The sequence below is a fragment of the Geotrypetes seraphini genome, chromosome 4 (genome assembly GCF_902459505.1).
Source record: "Geotrypetes seraphini chromosome 4, aGeoSer1.1, whole genome shotgun sequence".
NCBI classification, from domain to species: Eukaryota; Metazoa; Chordata; class Amphibia; order Gymnophiona; family Dermophiidae; genus Geotrypetes; species Geotrypetes seraphini.
The window spans coordinates 18,565,039-18,590,366 of NC_047087.1; the positions used below are offsets into that span (position 1 = coordinate 18,565,039).

At 42.6% G+C, this 25,328-nt stretch overlaps 1 protein-coding gene across 3 annotated transcripts in view; it reads right to left on the reverse strand.

The window, feature by feature from the left end:
- Positions 1-25,328, reverse strand: part of ATP2C2 (ATPase secretory pathway Ca2+ transporting 2) — a 265,125-nt gene that overhangs the window by 195,136 nt on the left and 44,661 nt on the right. For 2 of the 3 annotated variants that reach the window (XM_033943178.1, XM_033943175.1), the window contains exon 3: positions 11,215-11,331. The exons of the other annotated variant lie outside the window; for it this stretch is intronic. In XM_033943178.1, coding sequence (XP_033799069.1) covers positions 11,215-11,331 — 117 coding nt within the window. The remainder of the gene's footprint in view (positions 1-11,214; positions 11,332-25,328) is intronic. 3 annotated transcript variants of the gene reach the window in all.

Here is a 25,328-nt window from a genome sequence, read left to right on the forward strand (position 1 = left end):
GTCCCTGGGGTGGTGGGGAAGGAGGGAGAGATGCTGGATGAAAGGATAGTTGAGAAAAGGTGAATCTGGGAATGGAGACAAAAATAAGGAAAGATGCCAGACCTCCGGGGAGGGAAGGGAAACCAGAAGGGAAGGACAGAGATGGAAGATGATGGTTAGCACCGAGAAAGAAGAAAACAACAAATGGGCAGGAGACCCTGGCAAAGAGAGTTATCAGAAGACAACCAGAGCCTGGGACCAAAATGATTTGAATATGACCATGTCAACAAAAGATAGAAAAAAATAATTTTATTTTCTATTTTGTGATTACAAATGTCAGATTTAAAATGTGTATTTTGCCAGAGGTGGTATTAGACTGCAAATGTGAACTAGGATTTAACAGAGAGAGGAAAAGTCTTTTTTGTTTATTTTGTTTACACCACAGCGCCAGTGAAGAGACTATAAAAGAGGGGTGAAGAGGCTATAAAATAAATCCACCAGGATGTTTGAAAAAAAAAAAAAACAAACAAAAAAAAAACACCCAATTGGGCAGGAAAATCAAATTGAATCGAAAAAAAAATATCGATATCCATAGGCTGAATCAATCAAAAATATTTTCCTGAATCGGGCAGACACTAGTAGGCAGGTGCAGGAATGACAGAGCGGGCGTCTAGAATGACACACCTATGTACTGGAAGAGATATTATCAAGGTAAAGACATAATCTCTTTTCCAGTGCAAAAGGTGTGTCATTCTAAACAAGCGGGACGTACAAAAGCAGTCCTAGGAATCTATGGTGGGATGATTGCACATACCTGTAACACTGAAGACCCTAAGGCACAGTCCTCTCTTTCCCCAATGTCCACCCTGTAAAAACTTGCAAATGTGTGTAGATAAGTGAACCAAGATTGACAGCTCTACAAATCTCCTCTAGAGACTACCCTAGCCTCTGCCCACGACGAAGCTACACATTTAGTTGAATGTGCTTAACAGAAAAAGGAGACTGTTTTTTACAGAGAAAGTAAGCTGACAAAATGACCTTATGGATCCATCTGGAAATCATGGCCTTGAAGCAGGTACATCACACTTAGACGAATGAGTCATCACAAACCAGATGGTCTAAAAACAGATAGAGCTCTAAAAACTCTTTTTGTGAGCTCTAGATAGTGAAGAAGACACTTCCCATGTCTAACTTCTTCAAAATGTGATCCTGTTTCCTAGAGACTGTAAGTTGGAATACAGGCAAACAGACCTCCTGATTAACAAGAAATGCCAAAACCACCTTTGGCAGAAAAGATGGAACAGTGCGTAGGGAGATTCTAGTCTCCAAAATTCTAAGGAAAGGCTCTCGACAAGAAAGAGCCTGGAACTCTGAGACTTGCCCGTACAGAGGTCACTGTTACCAGAAATATCAGCCTATTAGCATAAAGTTCAAAAGGGACACTATTTCCAGAGGCTCGAAAGGAGCTTTGGCGAGGCCTTTGAGAACCACGTTAAGGTCCCACAAAGGGAACGGAGGCTTAAAGGGAACAGTGGCTTGATTGGTAGTCTAATGCGGAGAGTACCTTTCAGAAATCTGGTGATGTCTGGCTGAAACGCTAGCGTAGATCTATGGCTCCTGGGGGGATGATGAGTCATCTCTCCATTTCAGAGCGGCGAGAACAGTTGGGGATGTATGGGCATAATTTGGAAGCTATGTAGGAGGGGTTTTTGTGGTAGAATCTTTTGTGAGCCATTACAAAGGCCTTGAAGGCGCATTGTTTGTTTACGGGTAGCCAGAGGACTGCATGAAGCACTGGTGTGATAGGGTTGTAGAAGTTGAGGTTGTATAAGAGGTGGATTGCTGAATTCTGAACTTGCTGGAGGCATTTTTGGTTCTTAGTAGTAATTCCATTGAATATGAAGTTGAAGTAAGTCCATCCTAGAGAGCACATAGGCGTAGAGGAGTTGGGTTAAGTCTGGTTTTGAGAGATAAGGTTTAACCCTTCACAGTTGGCATAAGTTGTAGAAGAAGGTGGAGACCACCTGTGAGACATGTGTGGAGAGGGACAGTTGGCCATCCAGTAGCACTCCAAGGCTGTGTGCCTGGTCTTTTTGCTGTTAGGGAGGTGGATTCCCAGGATAATGTTGGGCGGGTGAAATTAGTGTTTTTCTTTCTGATCTGGAGAATTTCAGTCTTCGAGGTGTTCAGCTGGAGTTTGTTGCTTGTCATCCAGTTCTGTTGCCCCCTTCAGATTAGTTCCTAAGCAGGAAATAGTCCCAACTACCAATGGCATAGCTTTCAGCTTCTTGGATGCGCACAAGCTCCAGTGGCACGACAAGTCCATGTACCGTGACCATGTAAATATTGCACGTTAACTCATGCTAATGCAGAAACGAGGTTGCACCTTTTAATAAATCTAGCTCACATTATGACCATCTCTGGGAAAAAGGTGACTAAGGTAGCAAATCCAAAATGTTGAGAATGCTTATAGACCCTTGAAAAATTTGCCAATCTGTAGTAATTACGTTTGAACTTCTGTAACTCCCACCCCACATAAAGGATGGGATTTAGACAGTTGTATTACAAATCATTTGTTCTAAAAGATTTTATTAAAATCTCATTTTTTGTTTCTGGTGATTTTAGTCACCTTTTCCCTAGAGATGGTCAAAGAATGGTGTTTCGTCGTTTTGTTTTGTTTTGTTTAATTAATCCTTTGTAGACTAGTTTCCACCAGAATGATCTGCAGTGCTCAGATTTTCAATTATCATAAGCTCCAGAAGCTCAGCTTAATCTTGAATTGAGACACACACTACAGCTCTGTACGGTATACAAGAATGCTTTCACTGTGCTCCCCTAAAGCTGCTCTAATGAACGCTCTTAGGACAGGTTAATATTAGTGTTAAAGAACAGCCTTTTGTTTTACAGAAACAGACTCTGACAGCAGATAAGGATCCTAAAGCCCTTTCAGTCTGCTCAGTTGCTTCCTGTTGCAGTGCAACATACCTCAGTTAATCTCTGGCTTTCGTGATTAGATATCATCTAACAGTAAGAGCCATATGACCCTTATCTGATGAAAGTTATTATCCTTTCATTTTTTTCTCCTAAAACAGCAGCAAAGTTCTATACACTTATTTATACCTTGAAGGGATGAAAACTGACTTGTCTAAGACAATCTGAAGCAGACAATTCAGCTACTTTTCTAAATTGGGATTAACAAATAAAACTGCAGCATTTCATATTCAAAACACTGTGGTCATGCTTGTCCAGAAAAATGTTTCCCATTACTTATTTCCCCAGTGGAAACTTATTGCTTAAAAGTATCCATCCACTCTTTTCTTAATTGTTTAAATAGTATAATCTGTGTTGGGGAAGATTTGGTGGAGTTGGTTTCTGAATTTCAATTACTGTATGAGGATCTGTGGCTTCTGGGAGATTTTAAATATTCTATTCTATTTGGGCCAAGCTTGTCTCCCTTATCTTCTTTGGACAGCCTCAATTTTGTCAAATGGTGTGTGTGCCTATTCATGCACAGGGAGACATGTTACATCTAGGTTTTGTACCTAAAAGATTGATGCCAAACTGAAGTTCACAGATGGGCTACCGATATCTTGGTCTGACCACTCTGTGGTCTCTCTATTGTCACTTCTTGAGGTGGTTTAAATACCACATATTGGAATATAAATCTCAGTTTATATTCAGGCCTACCCTCCTTCTCCAGTGACATCCAGCATTCCTATCATTCCCTCCCTTCCCTGAGGTTTCCTGCAGCAGCCGGCTCTGCCTCAGTCCCCTCACTCAAACTGGAAACTCCCACTCACTCCCTGCTGTTGTAAAGATGAACTCTCCTAGACCTATCATATCCCCTCCCCAGGCCTACCTTTTAGCCCTAGTGGTTCCATGGTGAGCTCTTACACTACTGCCCATATGCAGTCTCCATACAGAAAATGGCTGCCACAAATCTTGCAAGATTGCTGTGGAAATTTGAGGCAGCCATCTTCAGTATGGAGACCTCACAGGCAGAAGCGTAGGAGGATCATTCGTGACCCAGCAGGAGAGGGGTTCATGTTTACAACAAGAGAGAGCAAGTAAGTGGGAGTTTCCAGTAGGGGATGCTGGAGCAGAGCCACAGGACAACTCAGGGAAGGTGTGGAAATTGCAGGAATGCTTGATGTCACAGGGAAGGGAGAGAAGGAAGGAGAGAGGATGACTTGAATATAAACTAATTGGTTTTTGAGTTAACATTGCTCCCTTAAAAAAGGTTTATATTCGAATATATAAAATAACTGGCGGTCCAAGAATTGACTAAGAGGTATGAAGTTTTAGCAATACTGTCATTGGAGAAAAGTGTTCAAGCTTGGAATAATTTGGCCCAGCTGATAAGTTAAGGAATCTAGGTAGGTGCCACCGTAGCAGAGCTGGTAGAGGGTAGGTTGTATCATAGTAACATGGACACAGATCATGCAAGTCTGACAAGTACTGGCCTTAGTTCTTTAATTTACATCCTTCGTTTTCTAATTAGAGATCCTCTATGCTTATCCCATGCTTTTTGAATTCCATCACTGTTTTCCTCTCTATCACTTCCCTCGGGAGGGCATTCCAGGCATCTACCACTTCTCCTGAGTTTTCCTCCCTGCAACCTCAAATTATGCCCTCTAGTTTTACTATTTTCTCTTCTCTGGAAAAGATTTGGTTCTATATTAATACCTTTCAAGTATTTAAACATCTGCATCATATCTCTCCGGTCCGTCCTCTCCTCCAGAGTATACATATTTAGGTCTTCTAGTCTTTTCTTTTGGTTCAAGCCCCTTACCATTTTTGTTGCCTTCCTCTGGACCGCTTCAAGTCTTTTTATATCCTTCACCAAATACGGCCTCCAAAACTGAACACAATACTCCAAGTGTGGCCTCACCAATGACTTCCCTTCTTCTGCTGATTATTTCTCTTTCCATACAGCCACTGCCTTATCACACTGCTTAGATGCCTTTAGATCCTCACACACAATCACCCCATGGTCCCTCTCTCTGTGCTTATCAGCTTCTCACCTCCCAGCATATATGGTTCCCTCAGATTTCTACCCCCCCACCCAATGCATCATTCTGCACTTCTTCGCATTGAATTTTAGTTGCCAGACATTAGACCCTAATTTTTGAAGATCCTTTTTCATATTTTCCAAGATCCTTTTTCATATTTTCCACTCCCTCCAGGGTGTCCACTTTGTTACAAATCTTGGTATCATCCGCAAAAGGGTTCTAATCCTTCAGCAATGTCGCTCACAAACATATTGAACAGAATCAGTCCCAGCACTGATCCCTGAGGCACTCCACTACTCACCTTTCCCTCCTTCGAGCAAATTCCATTAACCACCACACTCTGGCATCTGTCCGCCAACCATCTTCCAATCCAGTTCACCACTTTGGGCCCTAACTTCAGCCCATGGACTTTATTTAAGAGTTTCCTATGAGGAACCATGTGAAAGGCTTTGCTGAAATCTAAGTAAATTACATCTAGTGCACATCCTTAATCCAATTCTCTGGCCACCTAATCAAAGAATTCAATCAGATTTGTTTGGCACAATTTACCTTTAGTAAACCCATGTTGCCTCGGATCTTGTAATCCATTAGATTATAAGAATTTCACTATCCTTTCCTTAAGCAACATTTCCATTATTTTTCCAATAACTGAAGTGAGGCTTGCTGGCCTGTAGTTTCCTGCTTAATCTCTGCAACCACTTTTGTGAAGAGGGACCACATCCGCTCTTCTCCAGTCCTGTGGAACCTCTCCCATCTCTAAAGATTTATTGAACAAATCTTTAAGAGGACCTGCCAGAACCTCTCGGAGCTCCCTCAATACCCTGGGATGGATCCCTTCTGGTCCCATAGCTTTGTCCACCTTCAGTTTTTCAAGTTGTTCATAAACAATTTCTTCTGTGAACGGTGCAGTATCCACTCCATTCTCAGGTGCAACTTTGCTAACCAATCAGGGTCCTTCTTTATGTTTTTCTTCTGTGAATACCGAACAGAAGTATTTGTTTGGCATGTTTGCTTTGTCCTCGTCACTCTCCACATAGCGGTTCATACTTTCTTTCAGTCTCGTAATTCCATTTTTTGTCTTTCTACTTTCACTAATATGTACCAAAAGCTAAGACATGTGAATAGGCAGTAGTATAAATCTCACAGACTGACAAAATATACTGCGAGGACCTAAGTAGAGTGTTTCACAATTTGATGTGGAAAGTAGATAAATACCTTGCGGTAGCAGTAAATAAGCCTCGGGAGTTATTTCATCTTGTGAAACAGATTACAGATAATAGCACTGGTTGTGGTCATATAAGCCAGTGTTTCTAAATTTCTTCATACCAAGTATCCCCTAAGCCTAACAAACACCAACCAAGTACCTCCGCCCAAGCTCCACCCCAGACCCACCCCCATAATAATAGTACTAATTAATTGTAACACAATTTTTTCCATCCATTTTTCATATACACAATATAATCTTATTAACACATAATGGTAACCATAAAATTAAAAAAAAACACAAAGCACACTGAACGCAGAGAAAATGTTAATTATCATTTATAAAAAAACATTAGAAAAATCAAAAAGGACTATGGACTATAAATTAAGGTCATGGAATTATTAAATTCAAATTTAAGTTTAAAATTTAAATTTTACATGCGGGGACAAGCCTCAGATAATAGAATAAATCTTCCCATTCTGGGATTTCTTCAAGAAAAAGAAACCTTCTTTTCTTGTACTCCTTGTGACATCACCAGCTTGAAGACTTCCGACGTAGGAGCGGATCGTGAGAGGAGCTGCGGAGGCTTTGAACTCAAAAATACCTTCGGCAAAGGAGCAGACCAGAAACGATGAAGAGAAATGCTGCTACAATGCTAAACAGGGAAAGGGGGGTTGGAAATGCTGCTGCACAGGGAAGTGGGGGGGGGGATAAATGCTGCTGCTGCACATGAAATGGGGGGGAATGCAGCTGCTGCTGCACAGGGAAGTGGGGGGGAATGCAGCTGCTGCTGCACAGGGAAGTGGGGGGGAATGATGAGCTGCTATTGCTGCTGCACAGGGAAGTAGGGGGACAGAAATGATGCTTCTGCTGCACAAGGAAGTGGAGGGGGAGGGAATGCTGCTGCACAGGGAAGTGGGGGGAAGGGAAATGCTGCTGCTGCACAGGGAAGTGTGGGGGGACGATGGAAAGGGGGCCAGGGAGCAATCTTGGTTTGATTTGAGGGGGGAGACAGAAGGGGGTCATGGAGAGAGACAGAAAGACAGGCAGGCAACGCACGAGAACAAAAGACAGACACACAGAAAGACAGCGGGAGGGAGAGAGACAGAAAGAGACAGGGGCAGGGAGAGACACAGAAAGACAGACATATATTCTAGTACCCGTTAATGTAACGGGTTTAAACACTTAGTATATTAATAAATGATTTGAATATGAGATTATCAAAATTGTTAAATCACATGTGGATTATGAGAAACTGCAAGAGGACTTTGGGATACTAGAAGACTAGGTATCCAAATGGCATTGTGTTCTGTTAAAATTTTATTGTCTACTGTAGTCTCCCTTAATCTCCTTCTGTATTCCATCCAAGTTCTCTCAATACTGCTGCTACCAGGGCTGTGGAGTCGGAGTCGGAGGAAATTTCGGGTACCTGTAATCGGAGTCGGAGTCAGAAGTACAAAAAACTGAGGAGTCGGAACATTTATCTACCGACTCCATTTTTGAACTTGGCATACCAATCACGAGCAATTCTTTCAGCTATAGCACCCACTATATACAAAGCACAAATATTGCGAGCTGCTTCTGCGGCCTTAGAACCTTGATTAAAAGCAAAATGAAGGTGGTGTCGAAAATGCTCATTTCTCTCAACTTGACATTCCATTTTAACGATCTGAAAATTAACCAGTGCTGTGGAGTCGGAGTCGAGGAGTCGGAGTCGGAGGAAATTTCGGGTACCTGGAGTCAGAGTCTGAAGTACAAAAAACTGAGGAGTCGGAGTCCACCGACTCCACAGCCCTGGCTGCTACTACTACTACTAATTATTTATATAGTGCTGAAAGGCGTATACAGCGCTGTACATTTTAACATACAATAGGGCTTTGAAGGTGCAACGTTTCTTGACTGGTAGCCAGTGCGCATCATGGAGCGCTGGGGTGATGAGATCATGGATGTTGAGGTTGTACAGGAGGCAGATTGCTGAGTCCTATATCCATTTTAGGCGTTTCAGGTCTTTCGTGGCGAGTCTATTGAAGATAGCGTTGCTGTAGTCCATCCTTGAGAACACATAGGCATAGAGGAGCTGGGCCAGATCTGATTTTGAGAAATAGGGTTTGATTTTTCAGAGCTGGCGAAGATAGTAGTAAGAAGTGGAGAACACCTGAGAGATGTGGGCCGAGAGTGGCCATCTAGTACCACTCCGAGGCTGCGAACCTGGTCTTTCGCTGTGAGGGAAGTAGATTCCCAGGACAGTGTTGTCATAGGCAATTTTTCTATCTAGAAGATATTATCACAGATGCTTGGTTTTGCATTTCTTAAAACTATGAATTTTTGTCTGCAGAGATAACATGCTGCTTCTTCATGTCAGAAATGCTATAAAATATACAGAGTTGAGAAAAAGACCTTAGTCCCATTGTTCCTTTGCAGATGTGCACAGAATCAAACCCTTACTCATAAGTGCTAAGTTTATATATCTGCACAAGGAGAAATGGAGCAGTGTACAACAGGTTTAGTGGATAAGATTGTTAACCTAAGTCTTGATGGGTGGAGAAATGATCCTATTGTATGTGGTTGTATAACAACAGTAAAAAAGAATGTCTTTCTTGTAGAAACAATTGATACCTCAGGAAATGCACGTGCAGAATACTTACAAGAAGTAGAAGCAAAAGCTATAATAAAATTTGAACAAAAATGTCTAGTAGGCAGTTTAGTCATAGGCAATGCTGCAAATGTTTCCAATATGGAATGAAATTTAGAAAAGCATGAAGAGAATACCAAGCTAACATATGGTTGCAGTGCTCATTTGCTGCACCTCTTAGCTAAAGACTTCAGTGTCCCAGAAATAAAAACTAATGTTGATATTGATAACTTACTTCTATAACAAGTACTTCTATAACAATCATTTTGCTGCAGGAGCTCTGAAAAGAATGGGTGGAAATCAAGCTAACACTCCCATCAGATGTTAAGATGGAACTCTGTAGTGGACTGTTTTAAGCAGTAAATAAAAATCTGACAGTTTGTGAACAAAATGAGAGAACATAGATGGCACCGTTATGGCCAAAATTCTCAACATTGGGCTTAAGAGAAATGTTAAAGATATGCTGAGAATCCTGAAATCTATTTCTGAAGCTTTAAACAAAATATAGAAAAATAGCTGTTTTATTGCTGATATAGTTGAAATTTGGAAGAAACTGAGTGAGCACTTAAAAACAGAACTGCACAATGGCAGAATTAAAATTACAAGTATTAAAAAAACGAATGGGACAAGCACTGTCTCCAGCTCATTGTCTTGCAAATATTGTAAATATCCGGTATGAGGGTCAAACCTAAAGTGCTGAAGAAGAGATGTTAGTTATGACATGGGTATCCAGGAATCATCCATCTGTAATGCTAATTATAATAAACTTTAGAGCTAAAGGGGAACCATTCAAGAAATATATGTTTGCTGATATTTTAAATTAAGTCGTACCTGTGAACTGATGGATGCTGCACCAGTGAACTGGTGGAATGGAGGAGTTGCCTAGTGGTTAAATCAGCTGCCTCAGCACCCTGAAGCTGTGAGTTTGATTCCCACTGCAGTTCCTTGTGACTCTGGGCAAGTCACATTACACTCCATTGCCCCAAGTACAAATAAGTACCTGTCTAAAATGTGTAAACTACTTTGATTGTGTAAACCACATCGAAAAAGCGGTATATAAAGTCCTATCCCTTTTACTTATTAAGCACTTGGATTTAAAGACTGCTGAAGTAATAGCTTCTGCTGGAATAGAAAAAATTCTCTTCCTTTAGACTCATTCATTCCAAACTGAGAAATCATTTGGAACCCCATAAAAGCAGGAGAGCTTGTTTTTCTTTTCCAGATTATGAACAAGATGATGAAGATGAGTGAGCTACAGAAAACAGTATGTTAAGTTTTTCATTTGTGCACCTAAATGATAGTCCACGTTAGTTAACATGGATGTTTAAGCAAATATGAGAATACATATGCTATAATGTTATTGTCCAAATATGAATGATCAACCTATTAAACTAGAGATAGTTCACTTCACAATAATTTTATAATTATTTATCTATGCATTTCTAATAGTTGTAAATATTAAAATTATACCAGCAAAAATGAGTCTTTCGGTAGAAAACCACGATTTAAATCAAGATTTAAACCGATTTGATTTAAATCAAATCCACCCTAGTCTCAGTGATCAGAGTTTAAACACATCCTTAATGTTTTCAGTATTGTTTTAAATGTTCTTAAGGGCACCAGAAAGCAGCTGCAGTCAAAAAGTAAACAGGTCTTGGCAGCACCAAAAATTCAAAGAAATAATATGTACTTTTACCAATAAGAGATGGTGGTCAGTTTTCAAAATAGTTCACTTACCCAGATTATTCTGAAAAGGGTGGTGCTAGTTAGGTGGACAGGAGTGGACAGGAACTAATTCCAAGTTTCAGTAAAAAGAAAACCTAGTTCAGGTTTCTCAAAATCATTAAAGTAAATAAACCTCATATTTCACCATGCAAGCTAATAGGCTTATGTGTATACAATAAAACCTTAAAACTAATCACACAGTCTACATCATCTTTAATTAAAGATTAAGAGAGGTCATATGGCTTGGACACTTTCCTGTTCTGCTCATTCTCCTGAGGTAATTTCACCCATTTCTCTGAATACCTGCTGGCAATATTTCTGAATCTCTTCTCCTCATTACAATTTTCCCCTTTTACAGAGTTTCTAATTCATTTATTGATAAGCACACTCATGCAGGTTCCTTGCATCAAACATCAACATTTTAATGCTTTTACTAAATTTTCACTTGGTGTGATACAGTAAAAGGACAGAACACAACTGCAATCCATTAATCTTCTCTGTGCAGACCTATATATTCAAAACATATCTAATACAGCATCTTTCAGTTAGATACTTAAAAACTTTGGAAGCTGGGGGGCAGGAGGGGGAAAGGAAAGCAGAAAACAGCATTTTTACATAACACTGGTGCCCTGTACAAATTACTGCCACAGATACTAGCTTACCTGGCTTAAATACTTCTTCCAGACTGGCTCTGTATTATCCACTTGGAACTCATTCCAGCCATGTTTCAATCTTCGCCGAAGAACAGCGAAATCTGAGAGACCAGTTTGCAAATTAACCTACAAGGATACAGATTTTGTTCTTACAAAGCATTCTTACAGGAATAAAAATAAAGAGGAGGTTAGTTTTATGGCCTGTTGTCCTAACTTCCTTTTCACCAATGTGTTAGCGCACACCTGAGATGGGCATGTACCTTGATGTATATTATACTTTGCAGGGATGCATCAGTTTTCCCATCTACATTAATCACTTCAACACCAAATGCATAATTTGCCATGTACACCTAAGCTTGTGCCAGCAGTCCAGTCATTGGCCACAAAGTCAGAAAAAGCAATGTTACTTACCGTAACAGTTGTTATCCAGGGACAGCAGGCAGCTATTCTCACTAGTGGGTGATGTCATCCGACAGAGCCCCGATACGGACGTCTCACAAGCATGTCTTGCTTGAAGAAACTTTAGAAGTTTTGAGATGCCCGCACCGCGCATGCGCCAGTGCCTTCCCGCCCGATGGTCCGGGCATGTCTCCTCAATTCAGGTAGCTAGCAGAGAAGCCAACCCAGGGGAGGTGGGTGGGACGTGAGAATAGCTGCCTGCTGTCCCTGGATAACAACTGTTACGGTAAGTAACATTGCTTTATCCCAGGACAAGCAGGCAGGTATTCTCACTAGTGGGTGACCTCCAAGCTAACCTCAATGGGATGGTGGGAGAGTTGGCAACTTAGGAGAATAAATTTTGTAACACTGTTTGGCCAAACTGTCCATCCCGTCTGGAGAAAGTATCCAGACAATAATGAGAGGTGAATGTATGAACCGAGGACCAAGTGGCAGCCTTACAAATCTCCTCAATCGGTGTCGATCTGAGGAAGGCTACAGAGGCCGCCATTGCTCTGACCTTATGGGCTGTGACCTTACAGGGAAGGGGTAGTCCAGCCTGGGCATAGCAGAAAGAGATACAAGCCGCCATCCAGTTGGAAATGGTGCGCTTCGATACAGGTCGTCCCAACTTGTTTGGATCAAAGGAAACGAAAAGTTGAGCAGTTCTGTGTGGTTTAGTGCGATCCAGGTAGAAAGCCAAAGCACGCTTACAGTCCAGAGTATGAAGAGCTGATTCTCCAGGATGAGAATGAGGCTTAGGAAAAAACACTGGAAGTACAATGGATTGGTTGAGATGAAATTCAGAGACCACTTTAGGCAGGAATTTAGGATGAGTGCGGAGGACCACCTTGTCATGATGGAATACTATGACAGGTGGATCTGCAACTAAGGCCTGAAGCTCACTGACCCTGCGAGCAGACGTGAGGGCCACTAGAAAAAACACTTTCCAAGTGAGAAACTTTAGTGGAGCCGTTTTCAAAGGCTCAAAAGGAGGTTTCATAAGCCGAGAAAGGACAACATTGAGATCCCAAACCACTGGAGGCGGTTTGAGAGGAGGATTGACGTGAAAAAGTCCTTTCATAAATCTGGCAACCACAGGATGAGCAGAAAGAGGTTTCCCCTGTAGAGGCTGATGGAAAGCCGCAATCGCACTCAGGTGGACTCGTATAGATGTCGACTTGAGACCAGACTGAGACAGGTGTAGAAGATAGTCCAACACAGAAGACAGAGAGGCTCGCTGAGGCTCCTTAGAGTTGGAAATACACCAGGAAGAAAATCTAGTCCATTTTTGGGAGTAGCATTGACGAGTAGCAGGCTTCCTGGAAGCCTCCAAGACATCCCTCACCGCCTGGGAAAACTGGTGAGGAGTTACGTTGAGAGGAACCAAGCTGTCAGGTGGAGAGACTGCTGGTTGGGATGCACATAGTAACATAGTAACATAGTAGATGACGGCAGATAAAGACCCGAATGGTCCATCCAGTCTGCCCAACCTGATTCAATTTAAAAATTTTTTTTTTTTTTTTTCTTCTTAGCTATTTCTGGGCGAGAATCCAAAGCTTTACCCGGTACTGTGCTTGGGTTCCAACTGCCGAAATCTCTGTTAAGACTTACTCCAGCCCATCTACACCCTCCCAGCCATTGAAGCCCTCCCCTGCCCATCCTCCTCCAAACGGCCATACACAGACCGTACAAGTCTGCCCAGTAACTGGCCTAGTTCAATCTTTAATATTATTTTCTGATTCTAAATCTTCTGTGTTCATCCCACGCTTCTTTGAACTCAGTCACAGTTTTACTCTCCACCACCTCTCCCGGGAGCGCATTCCAGGCATCCACCACCCTCTCCGTAAAGTAGAATTTCCTAACATTGCCCCTGAATCTACCACCCCTCAACCTCAAATTATGTCCTCTGGTTTTACCATTTTCCTTTCTCTGGAAAAGATTTTGTTCTACGTTAATACCCTTTAAGTATTTGAACGTCTGAATCATATCTCCCCTGTCTCTCCTTTCCTCTAGGGTATACATATTCAGGGCTTCCAGTCTCTCCTCATATGTCTTCTGGTGCAAGCCTCCTATCATTTTCGTCGCCCTCCTCTGGACCGCCTCAAGTCTTCTTACGTCTTTCGCCAGATACGGTCTCCAAAACTGAACACAATACTCCAAGTGGGGCCACCCCCAAGTGGGGGAAGTAGAGATCCCTGATGCTGAGTAAGCAGTGAAGGAAATACTGGAAGGAGGAATGGCTCCCTGCTGCTGAGTTGAAGTAGAAGGGAGAACCAAGGCTGTCGAGGCCACCGAGGGGCTATCAGGATCATTGTGGCACGGTCGGACCTCAGCTTGACCAGAGTTTTCTGAATGAGAGGAAATGCATACAGAAAGCGATTCCCCCAATCCAGCAGAAAAGCATCCGCCTCGAGGCGCTGAGGAGTGTAGATCCTGGAGCAGAATTGAGGCAGCTTGAAATTGTGGGGAGCCGCAAAGAGGTCTATCTGAGGCGTTCCCCACTGAGCAAAGATCTGAAGAAGGGACGTGGAATGGAGTGTCCATTCGTGAGGCAGGAGTAGACGACTCAATTTGTCTGCCAAGACATTGTCCTTCCCCTGGATGTAGACAGCCCTGAGGAAGACGTTGTGGCGAACCGCCCAATCCCAGACTCGAAGAGCTTCCTGGCAGAGGGAGGCCGAGCCCGTGCCCCCCTGCTTGTTAACATAATACATGGCGACCTGGTTGTCTGTGCGAATGAGGACCACCATGTCGTGAAGCAGATGTTGAAAGGCTTGAAGAGCATTGAAGATGGCTCTGAGCTCCAGAAGATTGATTTGATGGAGCCGGTCCGCACTGGTCCAGAATCCCTGAGTGCGAAGCCCATCCAGATGCGCTCCCCAAGCACAGGTCGAGGAATCGGTTGTGAGGACCTTCTGGTGGGGAGGAGAGTGAAAAAGCAAACCTCTGGATAGATTCGAAGAGGTCATCCACCAAGTTTCAAGTTTCAAGTTTATTTATGTTTTTGATTAATCGCCTATTTCAATTTCTAAGCGATGTACAAGTTATAATAAAATACAATAGAGAAACTTAATACAATAACAATGTTTTCCAATTCTGACTAACATGAAAGAAAGGAAGGCGGGTAAAGTTACATTTTTGGGTATGGTGAAAAAATGGTAAGAACAAAAGGAGGGGTATAAAATTTACCAAAGCACACTTCGTAAACATTAATTAATCATCAATTATTTAGAGATTAAAAGCATCCTTAAATAAGTAAGTTTTTAAAAAGTTTTTAAACGTTGCCATATCCTGTTCTGTTCTAATGTACTGGGGGAGAGTATTCCACCATTGTGGCCCCGCAACAGTGAACATGTCTGCCCTACGTGTCCCTATAATCTTTAGTGAAGGAACTGTTAATAAACTTTGCTCAGAAGAGCGCAGAGATCGCTGGGTTTTATAAGGAATCAAAGATTTAGATATAAATTGCGGTTCGCTAGAAGATAAGGTCTTAAAGATTAGAAGCATAAGTTTATACAAGATCCTATGACTAATTGGTAGCCAATGTGCATCTATCAATAGTGGGGATACGTGATCAAATTTTTTTGCATTATTAAATCAGTTTGATGGCTGTGTTCTGGATAATTTGAAGTCTCCTTTTTTCTTTTTGGGTAATGTTTAAGAGTAAAGCATTGCAGTAATCAATTTTAGCTATAATGAAGGAGTGAATCAATATCTTTAAAGATGATGGGTTAAGAAATTTGGCAATTGATCTTATTTGCCGTAATTTAAAAAGACAGTTTTTAACAATAGAAGAAACATGTTCATGATAGGTTAGCTTATCATCTATTACAACTCCAAGAATTTTAGTTGAGGATACCATACTTATTGGTGTGTTATTAAAGAAGAATGGATTTATGAGTGAGATATCTTTTTTCCAGTTAAAAAGGATTGATTTGGTCTTGTTAATGTTTAAGGCCAATTTGTTTGTATTCAACCAATTTTGTATTTGCTCCAATTTTTGGTTTATAGAAAGGATATCTGTATTACTTTCAGGATCTAATGGATGAATCAATTGTATATCGTCCGCGTATGAAAATGGGATAAATCCTATGGCCTGACAGGTTTCTAATAATGGTGATAGGAAGTTATTAAATAATAAAGGGGACAAAATGGAACCTTGTGGGATACCAAATGTTGAAGTGTAAGAAGTGGATTCCTCATTGTTGAATCTGACGGAGGAAGTACGGTTGGTAAAGTAAGATTTGAACCAATCTAAAACCCTCCCATTTATTCCTTTTTCTTCAAGTCTATATAAGAGCAAGTCGTGATCGATGGTGTCGAAAGCGGCTGAGATGTCTAAGGAAAAAAGGATTACAGATTTATGATGGTCTAGATAATATTGGATGTTAGAGGTTAGACCTATTAATGAGTATTCAGTGTTGTGAAATTTTCTGAATCCCGTTTGGTTTGGGTGTAGTGCATTAGTTTTTTCAATGAAATCAGAAAGTTGATTAAATATTAATTTTTCTGTGAGTTTTGCAAGGAATGGTAGGTTAGCTATTGGGCGGTAATTGGATAACTCGTTAATACTGATTTTATGGTTTTTAACTATAGGAGTAATTGATGCAGATTTCCATTGAGGTGGAACTGTAGAGGTAAGTAAACTACTTTGAATAATAGATAATATAAACGGGCCAAAATGTGAAAAATATTTTTTTAAATAAAATGGAGGGATTATTTCAGATCGAGAACTTTTTATATTAACTTGTGAAAAGAGGGATTCAATATCTTGTAGTGAGGGCATTTTGAAATTAGAACATTTAGCTGTAGGTATGTGTTCTGAATGATCAGGAGTATTGTAGGTAATGAATGTACTCTGGGGAAACGAGTTACGAATGTTATTGATCTTGTGATTGAATGCGTCTGCTAGGTCTTGAGCTTTTAACAATGATTTTTGCTGGTGGGTTTTTAATTTGTTTAATGGATCCATTGATTTTAGGATATTAAATAATATAGAGGAATTTTTTGCTTTTTCAATTTTATTAGAGAAATAAGATTTCTTTGTCAAATTAATTTTGGTTTTATATATTGAGACCTTTTCCCTATATTTTTGAAGATTATCAATTGTCTTATTGTGTTGCCATTTTCTTTCTAGAGAACGTAATTGTTGTTTAATAAGATGTAGCTCTGCGTTATACCAAGGATTAATAGTCTTATGAATGGAAATAGTTTTTGAAGTTAGTGGTGATAGTGTATCAAGTAGGGAAGTTAAGGACGAATTCCAAGCTACCACTTGATTTGTGGTAGAGTCGGAGGAAGATGTTAGATTGTCTAGGTCAAGAAGAGAGGTTATATCTTTACCTTCAAGGTTATTGAAATCTCTGAAGTAGATGGTTTTGGTTTTGAGTGGTAGATTTGAGAGGGTAGTTTTGAATAAGATAAAGTCAAAAGATATAAAATGGTGATCTGACCAGGGGACAGGGACGACCGATAAGTCAGGGATATTGGGTTGTTGTGAAAGAGGAATGAAAAGCATATCTAATGTATGATTAGCTATGTGGGTAGGGACAGTTATTTGTGGATAAATGTTAAGAGGAATAAGGGTATTAAGCAAATCTTTTGTATTAGAATCTGAAAGGTCGTCGAAATGAATATTAAAATCGCCTAGAATGAAAGGAGTAGTTGTGGCAGTTGAGAAATCAAATAGTGTATCTTGAAGTAATGAGAATTTGTTTGAGTTTAAAGGTGGTGGGACGTATAACAAGAGAAAATTAATTTGATTATTTAAATTACATTTTAGTTGAAGGTACTCAATTGAAGCTGATTTTGGAGATTGGTCTAATAAACTCAAAAAATTATTTTTATAGATGACAGCTAAGCCTCCACCCTTACGGTTATAACGATGATTGAATATAAAGTTGTAGTTGGGCGGGCAACAGTACGATAAGTAGGCTTCTTCTCCCTCAGCAAGCCAAGTTTCAGTGACAAATAAAGCTTGTAGATTTTTGTTTTCGATTTCATCTTTTAATAAGTGATATTTATTTTTAAGTGATCTAGCATTAATTAATCCAAAACTTATTCTGCTTAGGTTATGTATTTCTGTATTTGTGGGTGAGAGTATGGTGGGAATTTTTATGAGAGAGGGGGGAGTGTAAGTATTTGTTTTTTGTTTTATGGGACGGTGTCTCCAAAAAGAGGGGATATTATTTTTAGTTGTGCTGTCTAACATATTTGGTTGTTTCAGTTGAGTAAATGCTAAAATTTGATTATCAAAGAGAAAGAAACCTAAGGAGAAAAGGTATAGTAAACCGATAAAATATAGCGTTCTGAGTCTATTGAAGAAGTGAATGAATTGGAATTTTATGGCGCCCTCCGGCTACGCCCGAAGGAGCGCTCTAAGGAGCAGGATCTGCTCCTTTTGCGCGCTCCTTCGGCGTGCGCCGCAGAAGGCAGGTTTAAGTAAAGCATCAGCTGACCTGATGGGGGAGGTGTCTGGCGTGCCGCCGCACAGCGGCGGCAGAAGGAGCTGTAAGGCTAAATAAAAATTAAACAGTAGGTAAATTAAAACCATATAAAAACCATATAAAACTGAAAGGTTTTACATTAAAACATAAGATAAAGCTAAAATAAAACAACGAAGGTCTAGAGTGCCAAATATCTTGTGCAGGAGTGCAGTGGTAGGGCGTGCGCCGCAGAAGGCAGGTTTAAGTAAAGCATCAGCTGACCTGATGGGGGAGGTGTCTGGCGTGCCGCCGCACAGCGGCGGCAGAAGGAGCTGTAAGGCTGATGGGGGAGGTGTCCGGCGTGCCGCCGCACAGCGGTGGCAGAAGGAGCTGTAAGGCTCGGGACGTCATCATAGAATTCTGATAGATGCGTCGTCCAAACTTATCCATCGTCCTGCCCTCGCGGCCCGGAGGCACCGAAGCATATACCTGGCCTGGATCAGACCGCTTGAGCGAGGATTCTACCAGGAGGGACTGATGAGAAAGCTGAGGTCCCTCGAAACCCTTATGATGCACTGTGCGGTACCGAGCATCCAATTTGCCAGGCACCGCCGGAATGGAGTAAGGAGACTCAAAGCACCGCATGAAGGTCAAGGAGCTTGTGCAGAGGGAGACGCAAAGACTCTGCCGAAGGACAAGGCAAGTGCATAGTATCGAGATATTCCTTGGATTATCGGGACCCCGCATCGAGGGTAATGTCCATGTCATCCGCCATCTGCCTGAGAAACGAGGAGAAAGACAGTTGGTCCGCCAACGCCGGTGTCCGAGAAGGACTAGAAGAAGTTGAGGCCTCGGGCTCCATGGAGGCCTGTGAGCAACAGGGCGAGTAGAACACCTCGGGGTCCTCGAACTCCGGCCCGGGAGGAGGAGACCCAGCAGAAGCAGAATACCCCATCTAAGGCAATTTCTTATGAGGCGAGACGGTGGAGTGCCGGGAGGAATGCCTCGAAGAGTGTCTGGAACGATGCCCCTCTCAATGCCTGGAAGGGGATCAAGTCCGCCTATGAGAATACTGGTCCCCAGAAGCCTCCAAGGAGCAGATAGGACTCGAAGCCGTCGATCGCAGAGGCGGATGCATCGGAGCCTCCCCGGAAGCCGCCCAGGCTCGATAGGGGGTCCGGAAGAACTCGTCCTGCCTCCTGCTATGCCCAGGACTGGGAGGCCTCGAAGGTGGACGCCACACAGAGTAATGGGGCGGAGTAATAGGTTCCAAAGGAGGCAAGTCACTAAGGGAGGCTTTCCTCGAGGGAATCGGCTCCAATGGAGGCATCTCCCCAAGAGGGGCCGTCGTCGATGGAATCGGTTCCAAGGGAGGCATGTCACCAACCGAGGCTCGCCTCGAGGAGCTGGACACCGCCCGCCTATCCTCCTCGCCGAGCAACGAGGTCATGCGGCGCGGAGGAGGAGGAGGAGGAGGGGGCGGCCCGCCCCTCGGGACCGGAACTGGGAGGTCACCCTGGATCGAGGCAATCAGCCGGGGACCCATGGTAGTCATGAGTTCCACAAACTGAGCCTCCAGGATGGACTTCAACGAAGCCGATATGGAGGGATCCGCACCAAACGGGGGCCCTTCCGCACGGTCTTCGCGTAATTTCGGTGCAGTGTGCTTCTGTTTGCCAGCTTTCGGCACTTTAAGCACCACCGGAGGAACTATGGGGGTCGGTACCTGTTCCGAGGAGACAGATGAAGGCACCGGCGCAGAAGACGAGGCCAAAACCGGTGTGAACGAGGCCGGTTTCAAAAGGCCCGAAGCAGCCGGGGAGATAGAGGGCTTTGTCGATGAAGTCGAAGCCCCAGTCGATGAGGAAACAAAAAAGCTACTCTTTGGAAAGACACAATGGTACTCTGTTGCAAGCAATAAAATGTATAACTAATGATAACATTTGACACCGTTAGCTAAAAGTGCTAAAAAAAAAAAAAATTCAGTCGTCATGAAATGTGAATCTGAAAGCTGTATGGAGCCTCAATATACCTTTGAATCTCAGTAAAATATATTGAATCTACTGTAAAAGAATGAAAGAAGGGCCCCAATACCTGTCTTACTCCAACATAGAAAATGTGGGAAATAACAGAACAATGGATGCTGCTGACATGAGAGACTCTTAAAAACATCACAAATTAGCATAAAGCATTGCACCATAAAACTGCCATTAATTGAAGAAAAAACATCACGGTGACTTGGAACCAGATAATCTAAAAGCACCATTAATATCCTGTGGGTCACTGTGGTGCCTGTAAATTGTCCAATTTGAAAACGGTGATCAATGTTCAAACAATTTTGCAAGCAAATGAGTTTTGCGGAGGCCCACCATAATCCCATCTGAGAAAACGACTGATACATGCATACCCCCCTCTCAATGGTACACGACGAAAGAAACTATATGACAGCCTTTTAGCGACACAGGCAGCAAAGATTGACACTACCATCTTCAATCTACTGATCAAATCAACAGACATTAAAGTATTCCGAAAAGAAATCAAAACTCATCTCTTCAAAAAACACTTCCCATCATCTTAACCTCACTATAGCACTAGAAAATACTCCCATGAACACTACAACCACCACCATAGCAATACCTCAACATTGTACAACTCACTTCAGTATTATTTCTATTCATCACAACAACCTATTATTATCTACTATTTGCTTTCAATTTCTCCTGGAAATGTCCAGACTAACATTTGTAACTTGATACATTCTTGATTCTATGTACTGTAACGCTCCTGGAAATGTCCAGTCTTCTAACTTGTAATCCGCTTAGAACCGCAAGGCACAAGCGGAATAGAAATCACTTATGTAATGTAATGTAATATAATAACTACATCACAGGGACACATGAGCATCGATCATAGGTGTGCTTTTTTGTAGCACATCATTGGCATAAATCATAAGAGGGAAAGGACGAAGAACTAACAACAAACCATGCAAAAGTGAAAATGCAAGATGTATATATATTTTTATTCCACACAGATCCGGCAGGACATATGCAGTCAGCAACCCAAGACAGTTCATAGACAGTAACGCGGAAGACAAAGGCGCATGCCGACAACTGAGCGCAAGATGGAGGCGCGCGCCGAAGAAAAAGACTATTTTTAGGGGCTGCGACGGGGGGTTTTGTTGGGGAGCCCCCCCACTTTACTTAATACAGATCGCGGCGGCGTTGGGGGGGGTTTCGGGTGTTGTAACCCCCCACATTTTAGTGAAAACGTAACTTTTTCCCTAAAACAGGGAAAAAGTTAAGTTTTCAGTACAATGTGGAGGGTTACAACCCCCCAAACCCCCCACAACGCCCCCACAACGTGGCGCGATCTGTATAAAGTAAAGTGGGGGGTTCCCCCCCACACCCCCATCATAGCCCCTAAAAACAGTCTTTTTCTTCGGCGCGCGCCTCCGCATTGGGCTCAGTTGTCTGCTCGCGCCTTTGTCCCGGCGCGCTTTTAACCTGACACCACCCAAGACTAGCCAGAATACATTTTTAATGGACACTTGCGATGCACCTTTAACACAAGCGCTTTTTAAACACATGCATATTATATGGTTCCCAATCCCATAAAAATATTTGTACGAACTTCCACATGCAATCTAACTAGAGTTATGGCTACAAGCATATGTGTTAGTTAAGGCCACGCCCAATAGCGTCATCTGGGAGGTCTTTACAGACGCCAAAATGCTGCCCTTTCTGACAAAGATCTCAATCTGAGAATTCGTTGCTCCCCAATATGTACCTTTTGTCCTGCATGACATCATTACTTGTCAACCAATCCATTAACAGAGGATGTCCTTAAATTTTGACAAAGAACTTCCTTTTAACATGGAATAAAAGTTTCAGAAATCATATTTTTTGTTTACAAATCAGCATCCCAGACTTGCCGGTATATACTTCTAACACACGTGTTTCAACACTACTGGCACCGCCTGACTTGTCGATAAATTTGAATCACTAAAGACTGGCGCTTCATTTTGTGCATTATCTGGGAATCAGTTGGAGTGCTTATTTATTTATTTAATTTTCTATACCGTTCTCCCAGGGGAGCTCAGAACAGTTTACATGAATTTATTCAGGTACTCAAGCAGGTTTCCCTGTCTGTCCCGGTGGGCTCACAATCTATCTAATGTACCTGGGGCAATGGGGGGGATTAAGTGACAGTTGTTATCCAGGGACAGCAGGCAGATATTCTCAACATGTGGGTGACATCATCCACGGAGCCCCGCAGCGGACAGTTTCGCAAGCAGAGTTGCTTGAAGATCTTTTAAGAGCTCGTGAGTGCTGCACCGCGCATGCGCGAGTGCCTTCCCACACAAGTCAGGTCGCGCATCTCCTCAGTTCAGATAGCTAGCTAAGAGGCCAATCAGGGGAGGTGGGTGGGTTGTGAGAATATCTGCTTGCTGTCCCTGGATAACAACTGTTACGGTAAGTAACTGTGTTTTATCCCAGGACAAGCAGGCAACATATTCTCAACATGTGGGTAACCTCCGAGCTAACCAAAATGGGATGGTGGAGTGTTGGTGGAGTGATGGTGGAGAATAAATGTTGTAAGACTGACTGTCCAAAATGGCCATCTCTTCTGAAAAAAGTATCCAGACAATAATGAGAAGTGAATGTATGAACCGAGGACCAAGTGGCAGCTGTGCAGATTTATTCAATAGGAGTTGATCCGAGGAAAGCTACAGACGCCACCTTCGCTCTAACTTTATGGCCCGTGACTCTACCCTGCAGAGGGAGACCAGCCTGAGCATAGCAGAAAGAGATGCAAGCAGCCATCCAACTGGAGATGGTTTGCTTGGAAACAGGATGCCCCAACTTATTTGGATCAAAGGAGATGAAAAGTTGAGGCGCAGTCCTGTGAGGTTGAGTGCGCTGTAAGTAGAAAGCCAAAGCTATTTCTCCAGGATGAGAATGAGGCTTTGGAAAAAACACTGGAAGGACGATTGATTGATTGAGATGAAATTCTGAAACCACTTTAGGTAAGAATTTTGGATGAATACGAAGGATCACCTTGTCATGATGGAATACTGTGAAAGGTGGATCTGCTATTAAAGCTTGTAGTTCAGTGACACGTCTAGCAGAGGTGAGTGCAATGAGAAATACCACTTTCCAAGTTAGATATTTAAGATGAGCCATATCTATTGGTTCGAATGGAGGTCTCATCAAATGAGTAAGAACCAGATTGAGGTCCCAAACCACCGGAGGCGGTTTGAGAGGTGGATTGACATTGAAAAGTGCTTTCATAAATCTGGATGAGCAGAGAGAGGATGAGCAGAGAGAGGTTTCCCTTCAATAGGTTGATGAAAAGCAGCAATGGCACTGAGATGGACTTGAATAGATGTGGATTTGTGTCCAGTGTGAAATAAGTGCAGCACGTAATCAAAAACGTGTTTCGATCACTTTCTCAAGACACTGCAAGTAAAATTATACTGCAGTTTCTTCCCCGACCTTGAGAAAGTGATCGAAACATGTCAGAGAAATAGAGGGGGGACCGAGTCAATGTTGGAGCAGTATTATTAAGCTAAGTTATACCTATTTAATTAACTATGAAAATTTAGAAGAAAAAGTATATAATGAATTAAGTTTTAAAGAGCATAAGAAAAACAATATAAAAAGTAAAATAAGACAAAATTAATAACTTAATAGCACCGTGTTACAGGATACTAATGAGGATTGCAGCCGCTGGGTGTTATGCTACACTTGCGGCAGTCTGAAGATTCCTGATTAATCCGATGTGTTTTGGACCAGCATATGGCAGATGATCTAGAACAGGGGTCTCAAAGTCCCTCCTTGAGGGCCGCAATCCAGTAGGGTTTTCAGGATTTCCCCAATGAATATGCATGAGATCTATGTGCATGCACTGCTTTCAATGCATATTCATTGGGGAAATCCTGAAAACCTCAAGGAGGGACTTTGAGATCCCTGATCTAGAACAGTCTGACACAGGGACCAACAGATAAGGTTGTTAATTTCTCAGAGCAACTAAAGCCTGTATTAAAGCTGTGTGTGGACACTGGGAGAAATTCTGTAAATGCCATCTAATAAGATAAAGAGATGGGTAGTGTCCCCATGGTCGCATGCCACCTACAGAAGGAATCCACTCTGGATTTTTTCTTCTGTGCTTCTGCTATACTTCACTTGGCTCCTTACCTCCACCTACAGTTAGTACTCAAGCAGTAAGAACCACCAAATCAACGTGAAGTAGAGACACCCATGGCAATCAAGTTCAGTAACAACCATTTTGCTGAAGAATTAACATTAGAACATCAACTGCAAACAGTCAACAAAGGCCTCAAAGGAGCTCAGAATACTCCCATTGAAAAAAAGTAACACATATTCAGTATTTTTCCCAGCCCCCAAGGGCCGACAAGCATCCAAGAAACAACTTGGAGAAACAGGCAGTAGACAGGCGCAGGAAGGACAGGGTGAGAGTCTAGAATGTCTCACCTATCTACTGGAAAAGAGCTTACCAGGGTAAGTTCATAATTTCTTTTTCCAGTGCTATAGGTGAGACATTCTAGGCAGAAGGGACATACAAAAGCAATCTCCCAAAAGCTAGGGCAGGTTTGCTCCACCAGCCCATAAGACCGAGGACCCAAAGGCAGAGTCCTGTCTCGCCACCACAAACACTCTGTAGGTAGAGCTAAGGCACCTATTACAGAATCATACCTAACTTAAGTGCTGGAAATGTAGGCCAGGGTTTTAAAACCCAATATTATAGGCACCTATATCCTTTAGAGCACAGTTCTTCAACCGCCGGTCCGCGGACCGGTACCGGTCCGCAGGAAATTTTTGCCGGTCCGCGCAGGACCGGCAAGATTGACTCATTTGAACTTCCTGCCGGTCCGCGCAGGACCGGCAAGATCAGCATCGGAAGTCTGCGCTGGGCCGGAGAGATCTTGGGGAGCCTCCGACAGTGGCTTTCTCCCCTCTCTGCAGCTCTCCTTTACTTCCCAGCGCAGCGATTCACGAAGGCAGCCTCGGGGCTTTTGCTGAGTCGCGGCTGCCTCTGATGATGCAACTTCCTCTTTCCTCAGAGGCGGCGCGACACAACAAAGGACCCGAGGCTGCCTTCGTGAATCGCTGCGCTGGGAAGTAAGAAGAGCTGCTGGGAGGGGAGAAAACCACCATCAGTCTGGGAAGCTGCTGGGCAGGGGAAAAAAGGGACAGCTGCTACTGGAAAGGGAGAAGGAGAGATGCTTCTGGGAGG